Source organism: Sorex fumeus, unplaced genomic scaffold, assembly GCF_029834395.1.
Source record: "Sorex fumeus unplaced genomic scaffold, SorFum_2.1 ptg000029l, whole genome shotgun sequence".
Classification (NCBI taxonomy): Eukaryota; Metazoa; Chordata; class Mammalia; order Eulipotyphla; family Soricidae; genus Sorex; species Sorex fumeus.
This window is the reverse complement of record NW_026606086.1, coordinates 8,600,926-8,626,911: the sequence shown is the minus strand read 5'-3', so window position 1 is coordinate 8,626,911 and position 25,986 is coordinate 8,600,926. Positions and strand designations below refer to the sequence as shown.

At 52.2% G+C, this 25,986-nt stretch overlaps 1 protein-coding gene across 1 annotated transcript in view; it reads left to right on the top strand.

The window, feature by feature from the left end:
• Nucleotides 1-25,986, top strand: part of MYO5C (myosin VC) — a 104,746-nt gene that overhangs the window by 30,287 nt on the left and 48,473 nt on the right. The window contains exons 9-19 of the mRNA XM_056115276.1: nt 2,665-2,771; nt 5,171-5,436; nt 10,393-10,474; nt 11,211-11,351; nt 14,649-14,774; nt 19,009-19,092; nt 21,515-21,646; nt 22,571-22,668; nt 23,361-23,447; nt 23,813-23,924; nt 25,504-25,715. Of these exons, the coding sequence (XP_055971251.1) occupies nt 2,665-2,771; nt 5,171-5,436; nt 10,393-10,474; nt 11,211-11,351; nt 14,649-14,774; nt 19,009-19,092; nt 21,515-21,646; nt 22,571-22,668; nt 23,361-23,447; nt 23,813-23,924; nt 25,504-25,715 (1,447 nt within the window). The remainder of the gene's footprint in view (nt 1-2,664; nt 2,772-5,170; nt 5,437-10,392; nt 10,475-11,210; nt 11,352-14,648; nt 14,775-19,008; nt 19,093-21,514; nt 21,647-22,570; nt 22,669-23,360; nt 23,448-23,812; nt 23,925-25,503; nt 25,716-25,986) is intronic.

The window sequence follows — 25,986 nt, the reverse complement described above, 5'->3', positions numbered from 1 at the left end:
GAGCAGGGGCTGTGTGGGTCAGGGTAGCTGGCAGAGGCCTTCCTCGGAGCTGGTTTGGTTTTTTCTCTGCTTCAGACAGTGTGGTGTGCCCCTCATATGGCTGTGTGACTTTATCCTTTCATAAATTCACGATTCTCTACCTCCGGCATCATGCAGAAAACCTGGGCGCCCTCAGAGGGCCGATGGCTGAAGGGCCAGCCCAAAGAGGCAGGTTGCCAAGGGGGTTCTGCGGGTTGTCAGGAGCCAAGACCACTGGGTACACCAGTCTTCAGGCTGAGAAATCTGGAGTCTTCTCAGAGTGGGGGTGGGTAGCCTCTTCCCACTTCCCCCCACCCGGTAGGTACTTCCTGATGCCTTGACAGCCACACCCACATTCCACAGTTGCTGCCATGTAAACTCACTGCCCAGTTAAATTTTCTGTAGTTTTTTTTTTTTAGCATACAGCTGCATACACGACCATGGGACACCTCCAGATTCTACATACTGACTTTCCAGTAGGACAGCACCAAGTCAGATGGGAAGGCAACATAGAAATCAGCTAAATTACAATAAACAAAAACATTAGCACAGAAAGCTCAACGAGCAACAGTAGCTTAGTAAACCCTGAAGGCAAGGACTTAATGACCCCGTGGTGAGATAGAACAAGTTTCACAAATTTTCTTTTACTGAAGTTTTTTTCAAAAAATTAATTCCATTAGCCATTTAGTGTTAACAAACAATTTAAAATAAATTGGGGCCAGAGGGATAGTATAGAGAGTAGGGCATTTGCCTTGTATGCTGCCGACAGTAGTGAGCCCAGGTTCAATCCCCAGCGTCCCATATGGTCCCCAAGCACCATCAGGAGTGATTCCTGAGTGTAGGCAGAGCCAGGAGTAACCCCTGAGCATCATCAGGCATGACCCAAAAAGCAAAAAACGATATGTAACACTGTAGCACTGTCCTCCCATTGTTCATCGATTTTGCTCGAGCAGGCCCAGTTAACGTCTCCATTGTGAGACTTGCTGCTACTGTGTCTGGCATATCGAATAGGCCATGGGGAGCTTGCCAGGCTTTGCTGCACGGGTGAGATACTCTAGGTAGCTTGCCGGGCTCTCCGAGAGGGGTGGAGGAATCGAACCCGGATCAGCCAGGCTGGCCGCGTGTTGGACAAATGCCCTACCACTGTGCTATTGGCACCTGCTAAGGGATCAGGCATGGAGGATGGTTGGGGAAATGGGGACAGTTGTGAGGGAAGGTGACAGTGAAGGCAAGGCTGGTGTTGGAATGTTGAATGACAGTAACAAATGCATCATGGAAAACTTAGTAAACCCCAGTTTAAATAAAGGCGAAAAAAAATGAAAGGAGAGAAAGCAATAGAATGAGTGAGGACTGATTCTCCCAGGACTATGATGGAAATGGTCACCCAGAGAGTCATTTGGTTTTATTTAACGTTTTAGACCTTCCAGGCGGTAATCAGGGACTGCTCCTGAAGAGTCTTCCAGCCAGCGAACTGTTTGACTCAAGACCCTGTTGCTTTGGCCCTGTGGTTCCGGACTGACCCGGGATCACGGGCAGTGCTGGGGGTGGGGGGAGGGGGGTTGGCGCCTCTAGGGCCGTGCCCAGTGGTAGTGTTTGGGGGACCAGGTGGTGCCAGGAACAGCCCAGTCAGCTGCATGCAGACTGTTCCATCAGCACCCTACACTTCTCAAAGGCATTTGTATTCATGTTGAACTTCCCCCCAAGCCAGCCATGCTAAGGAGCCCCCCTGTGTGAGCCTGCTTATCCGGGTCCACTGATCTTCCCCGCCCAGCCCCGGGCACGGAGTGAGAGTGATGTCGGTGGGCCCCACGGGTGACTTACGTGAAGCAGGGAGGAGAAAGATGGTCACTTTCTCCCCACCCGCCTCTGCCACTCGGGACCCAGGGTTACTGGGTTCTTGTCTCGCCTCGCAGAAAGGAATTTCAGGAGTAGACAAGCAGTGAAATAGATTTTATTTGGAGGGTTTTTAAGATGTGTATGTGTATGTGTGGGAGAGAGAGAGAGAGAGAGAGAGAGAGAGAGAGAGAGAGAGAGAGAGAGAGAGAGTAATGTACTCAAAACACAGGCTTCTCCAAGGACGAAGAGAGCCCTACACACATCCTAGACATGAAAGCATGAAAGTCCACATCTCAAGAGGGGAAATGCGGGTGACACATGTGCTCGGGCACCACATGTGCTCAGCCACGTGGGCACAAGGAGCACATGGGCCCAGGCAGCATATGCACGCCCTTCCTTTGTTCAAGGTGGCCCTTACAGGGTTTCTCCAACCTGCCCCCACATGGGGCCTCTTCCCAGATAAAAGTTCATTGTTGCTAAGGAGGTTACCAGGGAGGTTGGGAGCGGTGATGGTCTTCTTTGGGCTGAATCACTAAATTTAATCAGATTGAGGGAGAGGTCCGAGGGAATTCGAGGAATCTCCTGCTTGGGGAGGGGTCCAGTCTCCTCAGGGTCTGCTGCTCAAGGTCTCATCCGTATCCACAACATGGATCAGCCTTGGAATTTTCCTCCCAGAACTTTTGCTGGCCTGTTTCATTGTCCAGGGCCTTTCCCTACCTACCTGCTTACATCAAGAGCAGGAACGCTGCCCTGTCCCTGGTGGGAAGAAGAGGGCACCGCGCCACCCTGACATGAGGGTTTTGTTCGCAGGCTTCCAGAAGGATTTCCAGATGGATGTGTTCCGGATCCTGGCGGCCGTCCTCCACCTGGGGAACGTGCAGGTCACGGCGCTGAGCGGCGAGAGGTCGTCTGTTTGTGTAAGCCTATGTCTGTGTTCCAGGAGGAGCTCGGGGTTCCTGGGCCCTGGCATCCTGACAGTAGCCCCGTCTCAGAACCGGTCTAGCAGGAACCAGGAAACCTTCGTTTCACGGGCTGCTCCGGAGTCAGGTTTCTCCCCTGGGCACAAAGCGGGGCTCTGTGCTCACGCTTCGTCAGTGTTTGCTGAATCCCCCGAGTGCCCTCCGCTGCCGCGGGCCTGACAGAGCCACTGTGAACAGAACCAGACCGGAGCTCTTCGTGGCCTTGAGACCTGGGGACTCGAGGGAGGGGACAGTCACACAAGCGCTGCCAGCGACAAAGATTGTTAGGAGAACGAAGCAGAGCTAAGGGGAAGGGTCTGTCTACCAGGCAGGGAAAGCTTCCCAGAGGGTGACATGGCAGGGACTCAGGGACTGTGGCTGTGTAGGAAGAACATCCTGAAGCAGGGGACCAGCCAGTACAAGGGCCCTCAGCTGGGGGTCACGTGGGCAGCAACAGGCAACAGGCTCAGTGCCGGAGTGATTGCAGCGGGAGGACCAGCGTGAGGCCTGGGAATGCTGGCGTGTGGGCGGGGCCTCAGACTATGGGCCTTTGCTCGAGTCTTTTTTTGGTCACACCTGGTGACATTCAAGCCTCCGGCTCTGCAGTCAGAAATCACTCCTGGTAGTGCCTGGGGGCCATATGTGGTGCCAGGGATCAGACGGTGGCCAGCGCTAGGCAGGTGCCTCACCTACTGTCTACCACTCCGGGCCCCTTTTCATATTTGTTTTTAAAGAAATCAAAATAGTTTATTAATGTTGGGTTCTTTGTTTTAAAAAAAAGACACTGAAATAGTCTTTTAATGTAGATAAAAGACACGACTGTTGACTTAATTCTGGAGTTGAAATTGATTAGATAACAAAGCTCCAATATTAAATAAGCTTTTAAAAATAGATTTTTTCCCCTTTTGGATCATACCTGGTGATGCTCAGGGGTTACTAAAATAGATTTTTTTTCCTTTTGGATCATACCCAGTGATGCTCAGGGGTTACTCCTGGCTCTGCACTCAGGAATTACGCCTGGCGGTGCTCAGGGGACCCTATGGGATGCTGGGAATCAAACCCAGGTCAGCCGTGTGCAAGGCAAACGCCCTACCCACTGTGCTATCTCTCCAGCTGCTAAAGATAGATTTTTGTATGTGAAAATGGCTATATCTGATCACGAGGTTGTTAAGTCCTTGTCTGAGCTGTCTGTTGCTGGTTGTTCCTTCTGTGTTACTGTTTTTTGTTTGTTGAGTTTAGCTGACTTCTGTGTTACTTTCCCATCTGATTTGTTGTGCTCTGGCTTCAGTTTCAGTGTTGAGAATTTAGGAGGGGTCCCAGGACTTCAGGGTCTAGGGTCTGGGCTGTCAGTGGCTGTGGGGGTGGGGATGGGGGGTCCTGCCTAGAAGCAGAGAGGGTGGGCGCTGCTTTTCTGTTTTCTTTATGCCGCGTGGGCATTGCTCAGGGTTTTTCTTTGGGCTCGGGGCCGTTCCTGTTGATCATTTGGTGTCGGAGTGGGACTCAGACCCAGGGCTGCACACAGAGCAAGTGCCCCAGCCTTTGAGCCTCCGCCAGCCTCACACTTAGGCTGTTTCTGGTTTGTCTTAGGTAGGAAGACCCCAATGTCCCGGTACCTGTGTGCACCCAGTGCCCTGGCTTCCTCTTGGGACGTGTCCCTGTGTGATGGGCTTCCTTGCTTCCTACGCAGGGGCCCCGGGGACCAGACCAGAGCTCAGCCAGTCTCAACCCGGCAGGACCAGGAGGGCCATCACAGACAGTCTCAGGAGAAGCCTGGCTGGACTCTCAGTTTCCTTCCTGGCTGATGTTCTGGGCTGTTACGGTGCAATCACAGGTTTCTCAGGACTGACCAAGATGACCTGCTGTGAAGGTGTCTTGGTGTCCACACGTGCAGGTCACAGCCTGCTCGTGATGTGGTCGCACTGTTCCTGTTGGGGACAGATGGCATCGGCCTTCTCCTTTGCTGCTGGTCAGTGGGGTAGCCATTTCGGCCAGGGCTGTGTGGCCATGACTTCAGCAAGTGCAGCAGGAGGGAGTGATTCCGGCCCCTCTGGCAACGGCTTGGCCCTGGCGTCCCCGCCTGCCCCAAGCCAGACCTGGACGGGCAGCCAGTGTGAGAGGGATATTGAGCTGTGTCACACACGTGCCTGATTGCAGGGACAGTGCCCCGGGATTGAGAATGTGGGCGGGTCCGAGCCAGGCCCAACCACCCACCTTGGCAGGTGCAGGCTCAGGGTGCCAGGACGCCCTCCACCCCCAGCCAGCCCACCCTCCACTTCCCCCTGTTCCTCCTAGGGAGGCCTCCTAGGGAGGTGCCCCCTGCACAAATGGCCCTGACCGAGCTTGTCTTGTTTCCCAAGGAGAACGATGGCCACCTGCAGGTTTTCTGTGAGCTCCTCGGCCTGGAGAGAGGCAGTGTGGCTCGGTGGTTATGCCACCGCAAAATTGTTACGGCCTCTGAGACGGTGGTGAAGCCCATGACCAGGCCCCAGGCCCTGAATGCCAGGGACGCACTGGCCAAGAAGATCTATGCTCACCTCTTTGACTTCGTCGTGGACAGGATTAACCAGGCCTTGCAGTTCTCAGGCAAGCAGCACACTTTTATTGGTGTTTTGGACATTTATGGGTAAGATTCTCTTCCGTGTGTCTGTCCTTACTCTTCCCGGCTCCAATGTCTTGTGATGGTTGTTTTTGGTTGTGAGTAGTGAGGAGGTATCATTTTGTTCTGGTCTTTTTTGTGTGTCTCAAGTGATAGAAGGGAAAATGGGTCTAGGCATGGAAGTCAAGAACAGCTTTCAGGAGGCCTTTAAAATGCCTTTAAAATATTTGTCTTTCATTGTGTATGTCAAGAAAACACTAAACTAGGGCTGGAGAGATAGTACAGCGGGGAGGGCGTTTGCCTTGCACACAGCAGACCCGGGTTCGATTCCCGGCATCCCATATGGTCCCCTGAGCACCGCCAGGGGTCATTCCTGAGTGCAGAGCCAGGAGTAATACCTGTGTATAGCCAGGTGTGACCCAAAAAGGTCACGGTCCACGGTCCTCCCGGTGTTCATAGATTTGCTCAAGCGGGCCCAGTAACGTCTCCATATTGAGACTTGTTGTTACTGTGTTTGGCATATTGAATACATCATGGGTAGCATGCCAGGCTCTGCCGTGCGGGCGAGATACTCTCGGTAGCTTGCCGGGCTCTCCAAGAGGGGCGGAGGAAACGAACCCAGCTCGGCTGGGCTGGCTGCGCGCAAGGCAAACGCCCTACCTGCTGTGCTATTGCTCCAGCCCGACCCAAAATGAAGGCCCGTTGATCGATTTGCTCGAGCGGGCCCAGTAACATCTCCATTGGAGACTTTGTTGTTACTGTGTCTGGCATATCGAATACTCTCAGTAGCTTGCCGGGCTCTCCGAGAGGGGCGGAGGAATCGAACTCTGGTCGGCCATGTTGGCTGCGTGCAAGGCAAACGCCCTACCCGCTGTGCTATCGCTCCAGTATGTGTAGTACCCAAAATGAAAAAAGAAGAAAAAAAAAGAAGAAGAAGAAGAAAGAAAACACTAAACTAAAGCGAGCCAGCTTCAAAGCTGCTGTGGGAACTGTAGCTCCCACACTAAACACTTTCCGTTCATGTTCTCATTCAGTCCTCACAGTCTCAGAGCCTTGAACCTTATTGTAGAGATGAAACCCCTTGCCCTGCCCCACCCAGGTCCCAGCACCGTGCAAGGCTCACATCCACATGCCCCCGCAACACGGGTCGGGGGCCTGCAGGGACCTGATGCAACTCCCGGGCTCCCAGGGAAACGATGGTGCTCACAGGCCAGAGGGGGTCACCCCAGGCCTCTTACCAGCCAGACTCTGCACCCAGTACCTTCCCATCCTTGGAGAATGTTGTCCTGGATTTGCCCCAGACTTCCTCCAGGAAATCGAAGACTACTGGGCCAGAGAGAGAGTACGGTGGGTAAGGGCTACGCATCAAGCAAAGAACAGGCTTGATTTCAGTCCCTCAGACTTTTTTTTTGGCAGCTCCTTGTGCAGTGTACAAGCTACGCAACTGTCTCGAGCAAGCCTGCATAGAGTGTTTCTGTTTTATAGTTCCATTGGTTCTTGTAAACTACTTGAATCCTGTAACATAGATATAGATCTTAATGGTATAGCCATAAACAGAATGAAATCAGTTTTTTAGGGAAAAAAAAATAAGTATAAAATACACATTATAGCCTAGGAATTAATTGACCAATGCATTCCTAAGTCGTATGAAAAATGTATCAACAGGGGCTGGAGAGATTACACAGCAGGCGGGGCACCTACCTTGTACACAGCTAACCCAGGTTCCATCCCGGGCACCCCATACGGTCCCCTGAGCCCACAGGGAATGATCCCTGAGCACAGAGCCAGAAGTAATACTGCTGGGTGTGGCCCCAAACAAAAACCACCACCACAATAAAACTCCAACCCACTCTCCACTCCCATGGGACCAGCCTTGGTTTCTCAGTGGAGAAGGTGTGGGCCATCCCGTGAGAGGCATCGGAGCAAGCCGCTGGGGACTGGGAGTGTGCTGTGAGGAGTGTCCACCCTGCCTTGCCCAGCAGAGGGAGAGTGGCCCCGAGACCTTTCCCAGAACTGCGCCTGTCAGCTGCAGGGAGGCGCTTTGTTTGCTTTTGGCCTAAGCTAATATCATGACTGCCATTCAGAGCATATGTCAACAGTGAAGAGTCTGGACCATAGCTGCAGGAGCTGGTAAATTATTTGCCTGGACTTGAACTGAAAAAAGAACTTGAAAAAATACATATATATATATATATATATATATATATATTAACAAAGTAGTCCTACTTAATAGCAAAGTTTTTCATCATGGTATAATACACAATTGTTCTGTTTTTCTCCGCTCTTTTCTGTGTTTAAAGAACATCTTTAAGAAACATTTTTTTTAAAGTCCTTTCAGAATATATTGGTTTAGTTACACGGCAAATATTTGAGTTCCAGTGTTGGGTGCGGTTCATCAATGAATAGACTGTGGCTCCCACCCTCGTGGGAGCTAGACAGACGGAGGAGGCTCGCAGGAGACCGATGGCTCCTGGGGGTCTGGAGATTGATGGGGCGAGCGTGAGAATCTGGGCTGCTGGGCCCCACAGGGGTGCATGAGAAGGGTGCTGAGTCCGCCCAGAGCCGGAGGCCTGGATACCCTGCAATAAGGATTTGCTCTTTTGCCTCGTGTAAGAAGCTACATAGCACCAAAAAACAGAAAAAACTTGTCATGGGTTTAACTTGGTAAACTTCAAAATGGAATTCTTTGGCAGTCAGGAAAGTGACACACTGCTGCCTGGAAATCAACAGCGCCTTTGACCTTCGACCCTCAGCCCCTGCCCTCCGCCCCTCTCCTCTTGGCCCTCCCCTCCCCCCCTCGGGCTTGCTCCTGCACCTCAGCACCGCCCCTCTGCCCTCCGCCCCCCTTGCCCCTTGCTCCTTGGCCCTTGGCCCCTCCCTTCTACTGCCTACAGGACCCTCACAGGCCTGTTTTATCTTTTGGTTTCGGGCACCACTTGAACAAAGTGTATGATAATGTTCCAGCATCAGTGCCAGCACCAGTGTCCCCCGGCCCTCCCCTACCCCCCCAGCCTGCCCTCCTGACAGGCACATTGTTAAGTTTGGGTCCCGTGTCTGCAGTGCCGTGGGCCCTGCAGTTCGGAACATGCGTGCACTTCACCCCTGCCCGACCTAGGCGCCCGAGCCTGCCCCCGCCCCGCTGCCTCCAACCCACCTGTCTTACGTGTCCCTGGATTTCTCTTCCTCCCTGCTCTTCTCGTGTCTGTGAGGAGACCCCAGTTGCCTTTGGCACCCTGCACTCCCTCTGCATGTTACTCTGTATCCCATAGGTCAGTGAGGTCACTCGGTGTTTGTCCTTGTCCTTCTGACATACTTCACTGACCACGAGATCCTCTAGCTCCGTCCAGGTTCGTCTGTGCAGCTGCATATATGCCACTGTGTGCCAGTACCACACGCGCCGAGCCACTCACCTGTCAGCGGGTACCCGGCCTGGCTCCGTCTCCCACTCATGCCAAGTGCAGCAGTGGGTGTGTGGGCATAGGCCCTCTTGAATGGATGTTTTTGTGTCTTGGTGGGCAGGGCCCTTGTGAACATGTCCCCAGGCCAGCGCTGGTCCCTCTCTCGTGTCTCTTCTGGCACTGAGCTCCAGGCCCCTTGTGGGGGGACTGTCAGAGCTGTGTGGGTTCGGCGTCACCCTGGGGCTGTTGAGGGGACAGTCAAGGCCTGTCCGGAACTAAGTAGAATCAACTCAGCAAAGAGGAGTTGGCAGTGGGCAACAGTGGGGCTCTCGGGGGCCTCTGGGATTGGGGGGCCTGAGAATTAGGCCTTTGGCGTGAGAGCAGTAGTGTGGTGTAGGCGCTTGCCCTCCACACGGACTATCCGGGATCAGTTCTTGACATCCCATATGGACACCCAAGCCAGGAGCAAGTCCTGAGGCCCCAAAATGAGCCAAACAGAATTAAACCTTTGGGCACGGAAGGTCCAGGTGGGTCACTGGCCCCTTGCTGGATCCTCGGTCTCTGGGAGTGCCACCATATCTTTCACTGTGACCACGTCACAGTTCCCACGCCCAGAGTGGGATAAGCAGAGCACGTCGCTGCACTGAGATTCGGGCCATGAGAAGTGTCCTGACTCATGTCTGACAGAGCAGTCACTCACACACAAGCCCAGATTTCCGCCTTCTCTGTGAAAAGTGCCCTGGCCTGCTCCGTGCCTGGCCTTTGCGGGCTGGAGACAGCCCTGCCCGGACCAGAGACCGCCCTGCCCAGACTAGAGACAGCCCTGCCTGCTGAAATGGTCACTGCGTTTGAGAGTGGCGGCCTCAACTCACAGGGTCCCCCTTCTCCTGCGGGCAGGCTTGAGCTGGGCTGCTGCTCCCCCTTCAGCGGGCAGAGTGTGTGCCACAGTGGTTGACGGCCTGGCCCTGGCCCGGGAGTGGCGGGGTGGCACTGAGCATGGGCTTAGCCAGGAGGCGTTTTCTCTTTGGTCGAAGCAGGGGGAGTCCCAGAGAGCAGAGAGGCACTGGGTGATTTTTTTTTCTAAAAAGAGGGTGATAGACCCAGTAAGTTTGGGGACGGACCTCTGGTATGTGAACCACGTTGCTTTATCCTGGAAGACTGTATGGGTGAGGGGGAGTAGGGCTTCAGTGGGGTCTGGCAGCAGCTGTGTCACCCCAGGTGAGTTGATTAACCTCTCAGGGTCTCCCCGCTCATCTGTAGGGGGAACAGCTGTGTGTGTGAATGGCGTGTCAGGCCACCAGCCGTGACACGTTTGTTGTGGTGCCAGGCAGGCGTCCAGGGAGGTGTTGGAAAGGGGCCGCCTTTCAAATGCAGCTTGAAGACAGCCATTCATAAATCTCAGGGATGCTCAGGCCAGAAGCTTTAACAAGCATTTAAAACTTACAGAAAATAGTAGTTTTAGCTCAGAGGTTTGTATATATAAGTGTGTGTGTGTGTGTGTATAATGTCTTATGTATATATAATGTCATAAACACATGGGTATGCCCTTCACATTACATTTTAACTTGTTTAAACTCTATTTCAGTTTTGAAACCTTTGATGTGAATAGCTTTGAGCAGTTTTGCATCAATTATGCTAATGAAAAACTGCAGCAGCAGTTCAACCTGGTAGGTCGTTCATCCTGGTAGGTCACTTTTAAACCTCGATTCTTTTCTTTTTTTTTTTTTATTGAATCACTGTGAGCTACACTTACAAAGCTTTCTTTCATGTTTGAGTTTCCGTCATACAATGATCGAGCACCCGTCCCTCCACAGTGCACGTTCTCCACCATCAACCTCCCCAGGGTCCCTCCCCACCTCGCCCCCCACCCCCGCCCCACCCTCCCCCTAACCCTCACTCCTAGCCTGAGCCGCCCCTTTGCTTCCACTCTGCGCTCAGTCAGAGCCAGGCACCGGCCCATGGCGCCACCTTGTGACCATATCCCTAAATCACATTTTCTTGCCCCCTTCTCACCAGTTTCCCAGCTTGGCATTCCTTGGCATTCCTGATCCCCCCTGCAGCCACACCACAGGGTATTTGTCCCATGGCTCCGTGTTCTTGCCAACCTCTGTCTCCTTGCTCCTTCTGCTCCTTCTTTCGTGACCCACCTACTCCCATCTTTACTTGGCAAACCCCTGGCAGCATCCTGGGTGGCCCCTCAACCTGGGTGACCGCAGGAGCCCGGGGCACCTACGCTGGATGGTGAGGGAGGCAGATGGGAGAGTGAGCTCAGCCCAGGGCTCAGGGGCTGGGGTGGCGGCGTCTGTCCTGCCAGCTGGCCCCAGACCTGCGTGTTCGGGATGCTGACACCAAGGCCTTTGGAATATTCTGTTCTGCTTTTTGTGTTTGCTTCCGGGCTCCCAGCATGTCTTTAAACTCGAGCAAGAGGAATACATGAAGGAAGACATCCCTTGGACTCTGATTGATTTCTATGACAACCAGTCTGTCATTGACCTGATTGAAGCGAAAATGGGCATTTTGGAGTTGCTGGATGAAGAATGTTTGGTAACTTTTTGCAAACACTTGGTTTTGGGGGTTGGGGATAATAGAGCTTGGCAGTAGAACCCTTGTCTGGCATAGGTGCTCCTAGGCCTGGTCTCGGCCCCACAACTCAAAAAATTGTTTGTCAGATTTATGGGGGCCAGAGCAATAAAACAGAGGGTAGGGCGCCTGCCTTATATACAAGCTGACCCAGGTTCATTCCCCAGCCCCCCGTATGGTCCCTGAGATCACTAGGAGTGATTCCTGAGTGCAGAGCTAGGAGTAACTCCTGAGTACCTCCAGGTGCGGCCCCAAAACCAAATTAATAATAATTTTTTGAATTTTATTTCCATAAAGGTCACAGTAATTGATTGCATTCAATATTTCAACAGCAGTCCCACCACCATTATTGCTAATTTTCCCACCACCGCTCCCACAGGCAGATGCTAGCTGGTTTATTTTGTATTGCTTGTTCTGAATAGCATGAGATGTCACGCGGCCTCAAAAGCAGCCACACGCTCTTGGAATTCTAAAGCTTGAAATAATTGGGGTCCGGAGCCATCTCTGCAGCAAGCTGCTCTGAGATTCATTTGTGAGTCTCTGGATCATGGCCGTTAATGTGCCCAGAGGCAGTGCATGGATGTGACAGCCAGGACCCCTGAAGGGCAGGAAGGTGGGAAGGGGTGGCCCATTCCTGGCTCCTTGGAGCCTGGAGTTTTCGGTCATTGGTTCCACATACCTGGGTTTTTCAGCGGATTCATTCCTTGCGTGGGGGGCTCGGGACAAGCCTGTGAAGATCAGCCGTGAGGGTGGCCAGGAGTAGACTCTAGAGGTTTGCCGTCGCTGGGGTTCATCTGGAGCAGACGGAGGGACAACGCCTGCTCCCATCCGAGGTGCCCCCAATGAAATCAGCCTGGTCCAAGGTCTGGAGATATTTCTGCAGTAAGCTGCTCTATTCGAAGATTCATTTGTGAGGCTAACAATAAATTTTTGACTAGGAACAGAAGAGAATATTCCAAAGTGGATTTTAAAAAAGCAAATAGTGAAGTCCTGAATGGTGCCAGATGTTTAGACACTAGTGCCAGGATAGTGGTCGATGGCAGAAGGCACCCCCCCCAACTCCCACTCTCGTGTCTGTAACCCCCCTTAGGTAGCAGGCCTGCTGCTTGGCACATCCGGTGAGGAGGTGGTCTCTGAGACAGTCCTTGAAAGGGGTAGATAGACTCGAACTCACCACGTGCCGAAGACAAACAAAAATGGAGTTTTTCTCTTCCTTCCGCACTGTTGTGAGTCATCTTCTGAAAGATACGGCAGAAAGCTTAACAGCCCTAGGATTTGATCAAAACGGTGTCTGAGGGTCTTCCTGTTACAATCTTCTAAAAGGAGCAACGTCAGGGACTTGGCTTGTGCAGTTGACCTGAGTTCATCCCGGCACTCCACTGGGTCCCAGTATACAACCAGGTGTGATCCCAGAGCCTGGAGTAAACCCTGAGCACTGTTGGGTGTAGCCCAAATAAAAAACGAAAACAAAACCTAAAAGGAACAATGTTATGTGGAGTCAGCACAGTTGGCCAGGAGCAAACCATCTGCAGGATTAGTACGCGTTTGAGTTTTGGTATCAAGATTATATTCTGGTATTTAAATTATCAGTTTTGTTTCTTTCGTTTCTTTTGTTTGGGGGCCACACCTGGCAGTGCTTGGGGCTGCACCTAGCATGCTGGAGAGTCGGTCACGCCTGGAGGTGCTTGGAGTGGACCGGGAGGTGCAGGGAAACCTGCCCCCCCCCCCCCGCTCCCCTTTCCCCACCGCACCCCCCACCCCCCGCACACAAAGCCATGCTTCCTGCCTCGAGCCGGCTCCACAGGAGCTCGATTCTGTTTCTTGTCAGACTTGGACATTGATGATAATTTGGAGACTGTCATTGCTTCAAGTGCTGTTTCATGGTTGCCAGCCATAATGCCGGCCCTTCCAAAAGGAGCAAGGGAGCCTCTGGGTTCACCCACTCAAAGTCATGGGTGAGCGGTGTGCAGGGGAGTGGACAGGAGGCATGTGGACACTGCAGGGTGTGAGACTGAGTGGACCTGAACGCCAAGGAGTGTTATAGCCACCCACGGCAGCTAGCCTGCTTCCAGAAGGACGAGCCCGCAGCACTAAGCTCAGGAAAGCCGGCTTTGGGGTTGACTAGAGGGGAGCACAGCGGGCAGGGCGTTTGCCCTGCACACAGCCAACCTGGGTTCATCCCACCATTCGATACGGTCCCCTGAGCACTGCTGGGCGTGATCCCTGAGTGCAGAGCCAGGAGTAACGCCCAAACATCACTAGACATGATCCTCCCCAAAAGAAAAAGAAAAGCAGCTTTCTAGAAGGTGGGACCAGAGGACAGCCATTGGGTGCCTGTCTCTGCTCTGGACTGAGGGTGAAGATCCCGCCTGTGGAGCCAGATCACGCAGGGTTCTTTTTATTTTTTTTTTTGCCATTCTTATACATTTTATTTTCATAAAGTAGTTTGCAATAGTTCATTATGGATAATATTCAAACACCCGTCAAACCAATGAACATCTTCCTACCACAATAAGAGGGAAGTGTGTGAAGGTTGTTGTATTTCATTCTGGAGCCATTTAAGCTTGTATGTAAGAGAATGCAAGCAAGTATGATAAAGCCAAACACGTGTGTGCTGCTTTAGGTACATCAGCGGACTAGAGTATAAGAGGTCACGTGGCCGTGAATGCTGCCGGGCGCTCCAGGAAATACTCTATCGCTCCTTTTGGGAGTTTTATTTTATAGTCTCTAAATCTTGGCCATTAATGAGATTATGTGGCGCCCGGGGAAGTCTGTGGTGTGACTGCCAAGCTACTGGAAAACTGGGGATCTGGGTGGAGGAGGCCCGGTCTTGATCCGAGCAGGTTGGAGATCTCAGCCCCAAGTCCCGCACTCCTGGGTTCCTCCTTGGCTCCCTCATGAGTGAGGCTCATCCAAACATGTGTAAAGTGCCGTGCAGGGTTCTTGCCCCTGAGAGCCGTGCACTTATTCGGGGAGAAGCGAATTAATCTCCCTTTTGCAATTTTATGTTAAAGCCATTTAAAATTCATTTCGAAGCCATTTCTTTTTAGTGCCTATCCTCTTATCCTTCAAAAAAGGGACTGATATCTTTGCTTGCGACTCTGAATATTCAGGTGCAGGACAGATTTAAACCTAGAAGCGCTTTATAAAAAAGACTTGCAGGTCTTGAGCAACACTGAGGTGCAGGTTATCTCCGCGTCTCAGAACCTGCGCTTCTCGTCGCTAGCCATCTTCTATTTCTCACGTCCCTTCTGTTTGCAGCTGCCACACGGAACAGATGAGAACTGGCTTCAAAAGCTGTATAATAATTTTGTCAAGAAGAACCCTTTGTTTGAGAAGCCCAGAATGTCAAACACATCGTTCATCATCCAGCACTTCGCTGACAAGGTAGGTGAGGTTGGGAGCAGGGGCAGAGGGCAGGCAGAATCTGCCCAGATTTGGGGCCAGAGTGACAGCAAAGCAGGGAGGGCATTCGCTTTGCACACGCCAAACCAGGTTCAATCCCGGCATCCCACGTGTTCCCTGAGCACTGCCAGGAGTAAACCCTAAGTACCTCCAGGTGTGAGACACATCATAAGATACTCCCTACCCATAATTTTCCATAATTACCACACCATATTTCATGGGATTCAGACAGAAAGCAACGAATCATAGAGGGATGTGTGTATATATATATATATATGTGTGTATATATATATATATATACACATACATATCAGAGAGCCCAGCAAGCTACCAAAATACTGAAAGTATCCCGCCCACACAGCAGAGCCCGGCGAGCTACCTGTAGCGTATTCAATATGCCAAACACAGTAACAATAAACGGGTCTCATTCTCCTGACCCTGAAAGAGCTTCCAACACGGCAGCGTTGGGAAAGATGAGTAAGGAGGGGCTGCTAAAATCTCAGGGCTGGGATGAATGGAGATGTTACTGGAGCCCGCTCGAGTAAATCGATAAACAACAGGATGACAGTAGTGACAGTGACCACCAGGTGTGGCTCAAAACAAAAGGAAGGAAGGAAGGAAGGAAGGAAGGAAGGAAGGAAGGAAGAAATCTGCCCAGATTTCAGTCTTAGTGCTTTGATGAATGACATGCACGTTAATAGTTCTTTTTTTTAAATCCCAAAATTCTTGGCTTTAGATTGTCCAGTGGGGAACAAACACCCAGTGGTGCCCAGGGCTATTCCTCTCTGCCCACCATATGCAGGCAAGCACCTTCCCCAGGACTCTCTCTGCCCTTGATGGTGCCGTTTGACAGATAGAAAGTACTGCTGATCATTTCTGCTTTGGATTTATTGTGAATTGATTCACCTCTCACTAGTTCTCTCTGTGAAATTCCTTTAATCAAGACAACGTCCATCATTGTCTCCTATAATGAACACTTAACTGTCTTTGAAGACTTTGTTGTCTACTTTATGTATTATAGTGGTTACAAAGGTTCACTTAGGACAATGGGTTTTCTAGGCAATTTTTTTTTTTGCTTTTTGGGTCACACCCAGCTGATGCTCAGGGGTTTCTCCTGGCTCTGCACTCGGGAATCACTCCTGGCAGTGCTTGGGGGACCATATGGGAGGCTGGGAATCGAACCCAGGTCAACCGCATGCAAGGCAAACGCCCTACCCACTGTGCTATTGCTCCACCCCTTTCTAGGCAATTTTTATCTTTTCTTTTCTATGTTTCCTATTTTTGTACAACAAATACTACTGTTACCCAAAAAATGCTATTTTTGCAGTCACATTGCTAAGGCTGGAGAGGACTTATGTTTGCCTTGCATGGGGCTTACTCCGATGCGACCCCCAGCACCCCAAGGTCCCCAAGCATCACTAGACACAGCCCCAGACACCCCCAAGTCCCTCCAGGGGTGGGGGGGCCTGTCATCATGCCACATCCTTGCACCTCCACATTGGATCACCAGCCCAGTTGACCAAGAATTGCTGGGGAGGGGACTCTTGCCCCCCCCAGCACTGCTTGAGAGATTCCCCACAAATGAAAATAAAATCACATTATAAAATGCTTAGAACATGGTGCGGTCTGGAGAGAAATGACCCACCCACCTTCCCTAGTGCGGTCTCCCACCTCGTCTGCCCCCAGGACACCTGCTCTGACGCTGTTCATTGAGGGTTGCTCCCAGGCCTGGCCGGGGGCAGTGGGCGACAGGGCTCATGGTGGTCAGTTCCCGCTGCTGGTGGGCAGGGCAGAGCCCACCAATTGCGCCCAACTGGCAGTTTGGGCAAGGAGAAAGCCGTGTTGCCATGTGTGTCCGGACAGCTGTTGAGGCGCTGAATAGCCCCCAGCGGGCAGAACGTTTCACATGGAAAAGCTTAGCAGGACAGGATGAGGACAGAGTCCCACTTCCTAGCACAAGGTGACACTCTCCGCACAGGACAGTGGCACACCTTCCTTATCTCCGGAGCCCAAGTCAACTTGGAAGAGAGTAATACTGAACAGGAGATGGCTCAGTATGCAGAGCTGGAGCATTCCGGGTCCAGGTCACGTCTACACCCAATCACTGGGAGGCCCCCCAGCATCAGCCGTGGTGTGGAGCCCCCTGGGTGGGCCATGTGTCGCCAGCTGTGGTCCCCAGAGAACTGGTGGGGAGCCCATGCCCCCAGAAGGAAAGAAATGATGATGTAGCATTTTGGGTGGATTGAAAATGGGCAGAAGAAACAACATACGCCAAAAGGCTGTTGTAGGGTGTCAGTTCATCCATCAGACGAAGCATCTGGTGTCATTTTGAAAGGACGCAGCACTTAGGTGCAGACAGACCCTGAGTTCCCCACCAAGGCACTCAGCTGATACTGTCCACACCAATGGTCTCCCTGGACTGGGGAAGCCATCTGTCACACCTCTGTAGGCCCATGAAACACCCCCAGTGAAATCTGGAAGAATTCACCGCCCCATGGGCTTCACACACGGGACTCTGGTTGCTGAGCCAAGCATCACTTCTTTGCTTCATGTTTGTCTGGGCTTTGAATACCACAGGGCTGTGCTGTGGCAACTCTTCGATCTACATGTGGGGACCACTCCTGGCGATGCTCAAGGAGGGAACACGCAAGTGCTCAAGCCCAGATCTCTGGCCAGCCAAGCCTGCTCGTCCCGCTGAGTGTCTCCCAGCCCAAGGCCCCAGGAGAACTTTTTTACACCTGTGGATAAAGCAGAGGCCATGCCCGCATCCCTCTGCCCACCTTGAGAGTCCTGCAGCCGTTTCCTCACACTTTTTTTTTAACTTGAGGTTCTGTGGCTTACAGTCTTGTCAGCAATGGTTTCTCATGAGACTGGAGTGATGGTGCAGCGAGTAGGGTGCTTGCCTTGCACACCGCCTACCCAAGTTCAATCCCCAGCATCCCACTTGGTCCCCAAGCACAGCAGGTGTAATCCCTGAGTGCAGAGCCAGAAGTAACCCTGAGCATCACTGGGTGTGGCCCAAAAACAAAACAAAAACAAATTAACGGTTTCTCATGCACGTAATTCCAACACCTATTACCAGTGTATCCTCTTCTCTCCCCCAAGGACCCCAATGCTCCCCTTTTTTCCCAAACTCCCCACCCCCTGGAACTTCGTTCTTTGGATCATTTCTCCCATTGCGATGCCTTTGGATTTTTGTTTCTGCTGTATCTTTAAGTCTTGCATACGAGAAAGATCGCTCTGTGTCTGTCCCTTCCTCTGACTGACTTCCCTCAGCATGACGTCTTCCGGTTCTACACATGTTGCTACAGATTGCATGAGTTCATTCCTCCTTAGAAGAGCAGAGTCTTCTCCTGTGTACACACACCGCAGCTCCATGATTGTTCCTCTGTCATTGGCCTGTTTTCTCATCTTGGCTGTTGTCCAGAGTACAGAGATGAACACAGCTGTGTGTGGCGGTGATTCTGAATGAACGTTTTTGTGATTTGGGGAAAGATGCCAAGAAGTGGTGTCATGGGGTCAGAAACATTCACACGCATACCTCAGATAAAGGGTTATCACACTCCTGAAACTCAGCAACAGAACATCTAAGGACTCTACTCATCAACTGGGCAAGTAGGTGAACAGATGTTTCCTCACACTTTAAAATGTTCTATGACACTAATATGTCAGTACTAACATACATTCCCAGAGTCTAGGCCGGGGGTTGGGTGCCTGTAGTCCCCTGGCTTCCTGCTGTTTGAGGGACCCAGGAGTTTCACCGACCTGGGGGCACTGTGTGAGCATCTCTGAGTCTCTTCCCTGGAATCCGGCCCCCGCCGGGCTCTCTGATGTCGGGGGCTGTGCTCTCGGCGTGTCACCTCTCCATTTTCTTCCTGCCCTAATGCTGATTGTGGAAAGCGTTTCTGTGTGAACCTGAAGGACGCTACTGAGGGTTTTCCTCCAGCCTGTGACCTCCTTGGCAGAGGCAGGCCCGAGCCAGACCTTCCCTCATTCACTGAGCATGTGCGGGAACGACAGGTGGACTGGCCAGGGATGGCAGGGGGTGCCAGCTGGTGGAAGAGCTGCTGAGGGACCCGCCCTGCAGCCCATGGGAGGGGCCAGGCGAGTCTAGCACAGGACCTTTGCTGATCTTCAGCACAGATGAGGAAAGCAGCTGAGGGCATTGTCCAGGTTCCCTTCCTCTGTGGAAACTGTCTCTCTCTTTCTTTCACAGGTAGAATACGTATGTGAGGGCTTCCTTGAGAAGAACAGAGATACTGTCTACGACACGCTGGTTGAGCTCCTGAGAGCAAGCAAGGTCAGTCAGGCCTGCAGGCTGTGGCTGTCCCTCTTTGGGGCTCCCAGGGGTCTCCCGCCGGGAAACAGCGTGAGACATATTGGGAGCTTGCCCCAGCCAAAACAGCAGCTCCAGGGCGAGAAGAGATGCGGCTGTCTCAGAAACACCCGCAGCCAGTGCTGTGGCCACGAAGACACGCGCACACAGGCACGCACCCACAGAGACACGCACACACAAGAGACACGCGCACACAAGAGACATGCGCACACAAGAGACACGCACACACGGACACTTGCACACAGACATGAGCACACAGAGACACGAGTGTACAGAGACACACTCACATAGACACACATGCACAGCAGCCCGCACACACAGACACGCGTGCACAGAGACACATGCACACAGAGACATGTATGCACAGTAGCCCATGCACACAGAGACACACGTGAGCAGAGACAAATACACAGAGACACGTGTTCACAGAGACAGGTGCACACAGAGACATATGCACACAGATTCCCACGCACATCCGCACACAGACGTGTGCAGACTGAGACACACACACATCCGTTGCTGAGGGAGAGAGTCTTCTGTGCTGCAGCCGTAAGGCCCCAGGGAAGGAAGGCAGGAGGAGAAGCAGTATCTACCATAGAGCCCTCTGCAGGGGTGGGGGTGGAGAGGCAGGAAGAAAACTTGGGACATTGGTGGTGGGAACTGCGCACTCTTGAAGAGACGCTGGTGGGACATGGTATGACTGAAACCCAACCAGGAACAACTTTGTAACTGTGAATCTCATGGTGACTCTGAGGAAGGAAGGGAGAGAGGGAGAGAAGAAGGAAGTGAGGAAGGGAGGGAGGGAGGAAAGGAGGGAAGGAAAACAACAGAAACAGGTGTCTTACATGGAGATGGCGTGCGGGGAGGGTCAACACCATACACGGTGGAAGGCACCCAGCATCCTGTGGGCAGACGGGGTTGTGCCCTTTCGAGCCCGTGTTCAAGGCAGGGCACCCAGCCCCCATCAGCCCTGCGGGCTCTGTGCTCCATGGCACCCCTGCGGGGGGCAGGCCCAAGGGACTGGGGCCTTCCCTGGATGACAACGGGCATCACCAAACCAGAAAGACTCCTGGCTCTTTCTTTCCCTCTTAAATGCTTGTGAGAATCTTTAGAAAAAGGAATTTTGTACCCAAGTCTTCATTTTGTGAAAATGGGTCATATAATTTTTATTTTTTATTTTTATTTATTTTTGCAGCTTGGGGGTGGGGTGGGCCAAACCCAGCTGAGCTGTGCACAGAGACCGTGTGGGGTGTCGGGGATCAGATGCGGGTAGCCGCAGGCATGGCGGGTGCCCTAACCCTGTGCTCTCTTTAGCCCTGTGTTGCTGTTGGACTCATCTGTGATGCTCTTCGACTCAATTTTGTCTGCCATGGGTTTTTCCTTCTTTCTTTTTCATTAAAAAGCCATAATTTACAAAGTTACTAATAGTTGAGCTTTAGGCATAAAATATTTCAACACCAATCCCACCACCAGTTGTCAACTTTGCCCTCCCCCAGTGTTCCCAGATTCTCTCCCGCCCCAACCCCTGCCCCTCGGCAGGCACATTACAAAGTTCCAGTGGTTGCCACTTAGAGCTCATGTTTTCAGTGTTGTTGAGTCAATATTTGGGGTATGTGGCTATAACCCTCACCCATGTCATCAGATAACCAAAGCCCTAATGCCCGTTCACCTGTTACTTCCTGTTCTCTTCTTCCCTCGATTTCTTTCCTTCTCTGTCCTTCTTTTCTCTAAATACTGCGGCCAAGGGTGGTCTAGGCATCCCCCCTTTTCTATAGCACATTTCCTCATCCAACATTCTATATATGACATGTTTTTGTTTCTTTTTTTATCTTAATATAGGGGCTGGAGTGATAGCACAGCAGGTAGGGCTCTTGGCTTGCAGGCAGCCAACCCAGGTTCAATCCTCAGCATCCCATATGGTCCCCCAAGCACTACCACGAGTAATTCCTAAGCACAGACCCAGGAGTAACCTCTGAGCATCACGCAATGTGTCCCTCCCCTACCCCCCCAAAAAAAATCTTAATCTAAACCTGTAAAGGGGAGGGGGCTAATACAGTGAGTAACACGCGGTTTTGAGTCTGAGAGATTAGATCGCGCTGTGGGAGAGTCCAGGTGGGTCGCAGCATGAGTCTGGGCACCGAGCCGGGCACAGTGGATGCTTCCACCTCCTGGCCTGTGAGTGACACGCCCACGTCCACACTCACACCGTTTTCTTGCCTGTCCCCCTGAGGCCACATCCCCACTGTGGGACTGAGATCTGGCTGCAGAGGCCAGCGGGGCTGTCTCCTCCCTCCCGCTGGTGCAGGCAGAGGGGCTGAGCCTTCGACCTGGGGCGGGCAGCGGTGGGCACCAGCACTCTGAGAGCCAGGAACCGTCTGTCTTCCAGTTCCACCTCTGTGCCAGCTTCTTCCAGGAACATCCAGCCTCTTCTTCCCCCTTCGGACCAGTGATCACAGTCAAGGCTGCCAAGCAAATCGTCAAGCCCAGTAAGCACTTCCGGAGCACCGTGGGGAGCAAGGTACGAGGAAGGGGCGGAGGAGGAGAGGTGGGGGAAAGCACTGGCCTCTCCCACCCCCGAGGGAGGCCCTTCCGGGTGGAGTGGAGTCTGGGCTTCTCCCCGCGAATCTGAATACATTTCAGAAGGCCCCTCACCAGCACATTCTAACTGTGAACTACTCCATCCGCAAAGATTAGCTGGTTGTTGCCATAGCCAAAGCCACACAGGAGCAAAATGCTCTTCTGCATAAGAATATTACTTACAACATAACATGAGGCTGACACCCCAGGACAGTAGATACAAGGGCGAGGAGGATTGCCCCATAGCCGGAAGCCTGCCTCATGAGCAGAGGGGAGAATGGTGAAAGGATCGCTAAGAAAACGATGGCTGGAGGAATCAGTCGGGATGGGAGATGTGTGCCGAAAGTAGATAATGGACCAAACACGATGATCTCTCAGTGACTGTATGGCAAACCATCATGCCCCAAAGTTGAGAAAGAGTATGGGGAATATTGCCTGCCATGGAGGCAGGGGGAGCGTAGGTAAGGGGGGGTATAACGGGGATATTGGTGGTGGGGAATGTGCACTGGTGGAGGGAGGGGTGTTTGATCATTGTGTGATTGTAACTTAAATATGAAAGTTTCTAACTATCTCACAGTGATTCAATAAAATTTTTTTAAAGTTATGGAAAGAATAGCAATGGAAGAAAAAAATAAGAATATTATTTACCCAGCTCCCTGCTGTGTGGGACTGTCAGACAGAATTGAGTGCCCCCCCCCCCCCCCCCCCCCCCGCTGCTGAACAGTCCTGGGCTGAAAGTTTTCATCATAGATATTCATGCGTGAGGTTCACTCTTCTTCTTGGCTAACTTGCCAGCTTGGGGTCTGGTTTTCGCCTTGGTCTATACCTCGTTGCTCAGCTGTCTGTGCTCTGGCCCTGCCTCCAGTTCCGCAGCTCCCTGTACTTACTCATGGAGACCCTCAACGCCACCACCCCTCACTACGTCCGCTGCATCAAGCCAAACGATGAGAAATTACCCTTTGAGTAAGTGTCCTGAGGCGGCAGACAACTCCAAGTGTCCTTTCTGCCATGACGTTGGAGAGTGTGCTTGCAATTACTGAACTGCTGTCTCTGGGATTTTTGTTGTTATTTGGTTTGGGGGAGTCACAGCCCAAGGTGCTCAGAACTTACTCTCTGCTCTCAGGGCTTGGGGTCTCTCTATGGTTCTGGGAATGGAACCTGGACTGGCCATTTGTAAGGCAGGTGCCTTGACCCCTACACTCTCTCCAGCTGCTGTTTGCAGGGATTTTTTTTTTTTTTTTTTTTTTTTTTTTTTTTTGCTGTTTGGGTCATACCTGGTGACGCTCAGAGATTACTCCTGGCTCTACACTCAGGAATTACTCCTGACGGTGCTAGGTGCTGGGTCGGCTAAGTGCAAGGCAAGTGCCCTACCCGCTGTGCTATCGCTCCAGCCCCTGTTTGCAGGGCTTTAAAGTGTCCAGACAAGCCTGTTCTTTTTATGTACTGTTAGCAGAAGCCATCTGGCTGAGCTGTCAGGGGAAGGCGAGGGCGCAGCTGACTCTGTTCCTTTTGGAACGGTCCGCAGAGCACCCACCTGATGTTCAGCAGAGTCCTCAGCCATCTGCTCCTGTAACATTGCCCTGGAGAGGGGCCAACTGCACATGGCCATGTCCGGCCAGTGTGAGTGGTGTCAAACCTTGGGACTTGTCTTTAAGGTTCGACTCCCAGAGGATTGTCCAGCAGCTGCGGGCGTGTGGTGTCTTGGAGACTATCCGCATCAGTGCTCAGAGTTACCCTTCCAGGTGTGCTGTAGGGCCTTGTGGGTGTGGAAGGGGGATGCGGGGGCAACCTCAGACCTGTGCTCAGATCCAAACAGCTGACCCTGCCATACACGTGAGTGTTTTCTGAGAGGGCCCCTGGATTCCTGTGGGAGATGGGAAACGGTGATGATGGGCACTGTGGCCCACACCCATCATGCAGCAGGAGGAACCCCTAGAGCTTCCGGGAAGGGAACTGGGGTGGGGGACCAGTCTGAGGGCAGAGCAGTCACCGGAGCAGCCCAGGGGGCACACAAGTATCCTCTCAGGTGGGGCTTTAGGGGTGTATCTCCAGTCAGGGCAGCCCGGCCACCCCGCACAGCCTCTCTGAGCCTGCCCTGCCTTTGCAGGTGGACCTACATTGAGTTCTACAGTCGCTACAGCATCCTCATGACCAAGCAGGACCTCGCGCTCAGCGACAAGAAGGAGGTGTGCAAGGTGGTCTTACACAGGCTCATCCAGGTCGGTCACTACTCTGCAGGCTCTGTGGGGTCCATCCCCCAAACCCATGTCCTCATCCTTTGTGTGTGGGGCTGTGGGGGGGAGGGAGGGAGGGAAGGAGGACTTGCCCAGGGATTCTCAGGACTTGTTCTGGGTCTGCTCAGGATCACTCCTGGTGGGACTAGGGAACAGTGTGGGGTGCCAGGATTAAAACATGGATCAGTCAGGTGCCGTCACTCCAGCCCTGTAACCTGACTCTTGAGTCTGTCTCTGGAACTCAACTGGCATAGATGCCTCAGAAGAGGGAAAGAGACACACCCGAGTGTTTGTTCGCTAAGAGCAGAATCGCACACCAAGGCTGTCTTCTCCAGGTGGCTGGGGGCTTCCGGGATCTCCAGTGGGAATCCAGCACCTTTGGCACCTTCCTGTCCAGCCTTGATCTCCCGCAACCTCGAGGGCTTCCCTAGGCCTGTTTTATCTCACACCATCAACCAACGTACACACTCTCCAACATACACGCTAACCAACATGCATGCTAACCAATATACACATAACCTACATACACGCTAAGCTACATGTACACTGACCTACATACACGTTAATAGGAGTGCTAGCCTACAGCATGCTAAGCTAATATACACGCTAGCCTACATTCACACTAACCTACGGCATGCTGACGAATATATACACACTAACCAACATGCATGCTAACCTACATACACGCTAACCTACATGCACACTAACTTACATGCATACTAACCAACATACACACCAATCTACAAACACACGAACCAATATACACATTAACCAAAATACACATACACTAACGTGCACACTAACCAACATACACACTAACCAAGATACACGCTGACCAATATAGATGCTAACCAACACACACACTAACCAATATACATGCTAACCAACGTAACACTAAGCTCAGACAGAGCACTCAGCAGTTTCAATTATTCCAGATGTTTTCTTTGGTATTTTGGTTTTGGGGCCACCCTCAGTGGTGCTCAGGCCTTACTCCTCATTCTGTGCTCAGGGAGCACTCCTGGCATGCTCAGGGGATCCTGTGTGGTGCCAGGTATTAAACCCACATCAGCCGCATCAAGCCAAGCACCCCCTGCTCTTCTATCTCTCTGATACCTTGCTGAAGCTTATTATTTATAGTTATAATGTATAAAATGTATAAAAATATTTTATCTATGACCTTTTAATTTTAAAATGACATTTATTATAATGATGGAAAAGAGGCAGGAAAGAAAACCTCTGCAGGTTTCTCTTCTTTCCTCCCAGAGCAGATACAACATGCTCAAAGCTCCCCATGAGGCTCCCATTGCGGCTGGCAGCAGCTCCCAGGAATGCAGGCAATGGGCATTCAGCCTCACAGCTGCTTCTTCAAAGGGCCTTTAAATAAAACAGCAACGTGAAATATTCTCTGCTTCATGACCAGAATGTCTGAGCCTCATGTCGAAAAACAGATATGCCCAAATACCAGTGTCTTTGAATTCCTTAACCCCCTTTTCCATCTATTAATTTAAAAAAAACAATCTGAGCAATTTTCTCTCTCTCTTTTTCTCTCTTTCTCATCTTCCAGGATTCTAACCAGTACCAGTTTGGGAAGACCAAGATCTTCTTCCGAGCGGGGCAGGTGGCTTACTTAGAGAAGCTCCGCTCGGATAAGCTGAGGCAGGGCTGCGTCTTGATCCAGAAGCACATTCGGGGCTGGCTCCAGAGGAAGAAGTTCCTCCGGGAGCGGGAGGCTGCCTTGACCATCCAGCGCTACTTCCGGGGCCAGCAGACTGTGAGGTGTGTGGGGGCCCGTCCATGCCCAGGGCGGGGGGAAGCAGAGCCTCTCTCTGGCCAGGCAGGCCTGCGCTGCCCAGGTGGCAGAGGCCACAGCTTGAGCCGGGACTGGGCAGGAGGCCTGGTGAGATCAGGACAAGGCTGAGCCCTCGACTGGGAACTGGGAGCCCAGGGAGGCCAAGTGTCTGCTGGAGACAGTCAGGCGGTACCCAGGAGCCCCCGCAGATAGCTGTGGAGGGCACTGACCACGGAAAGCACTGCCGGCCAGTGGGCC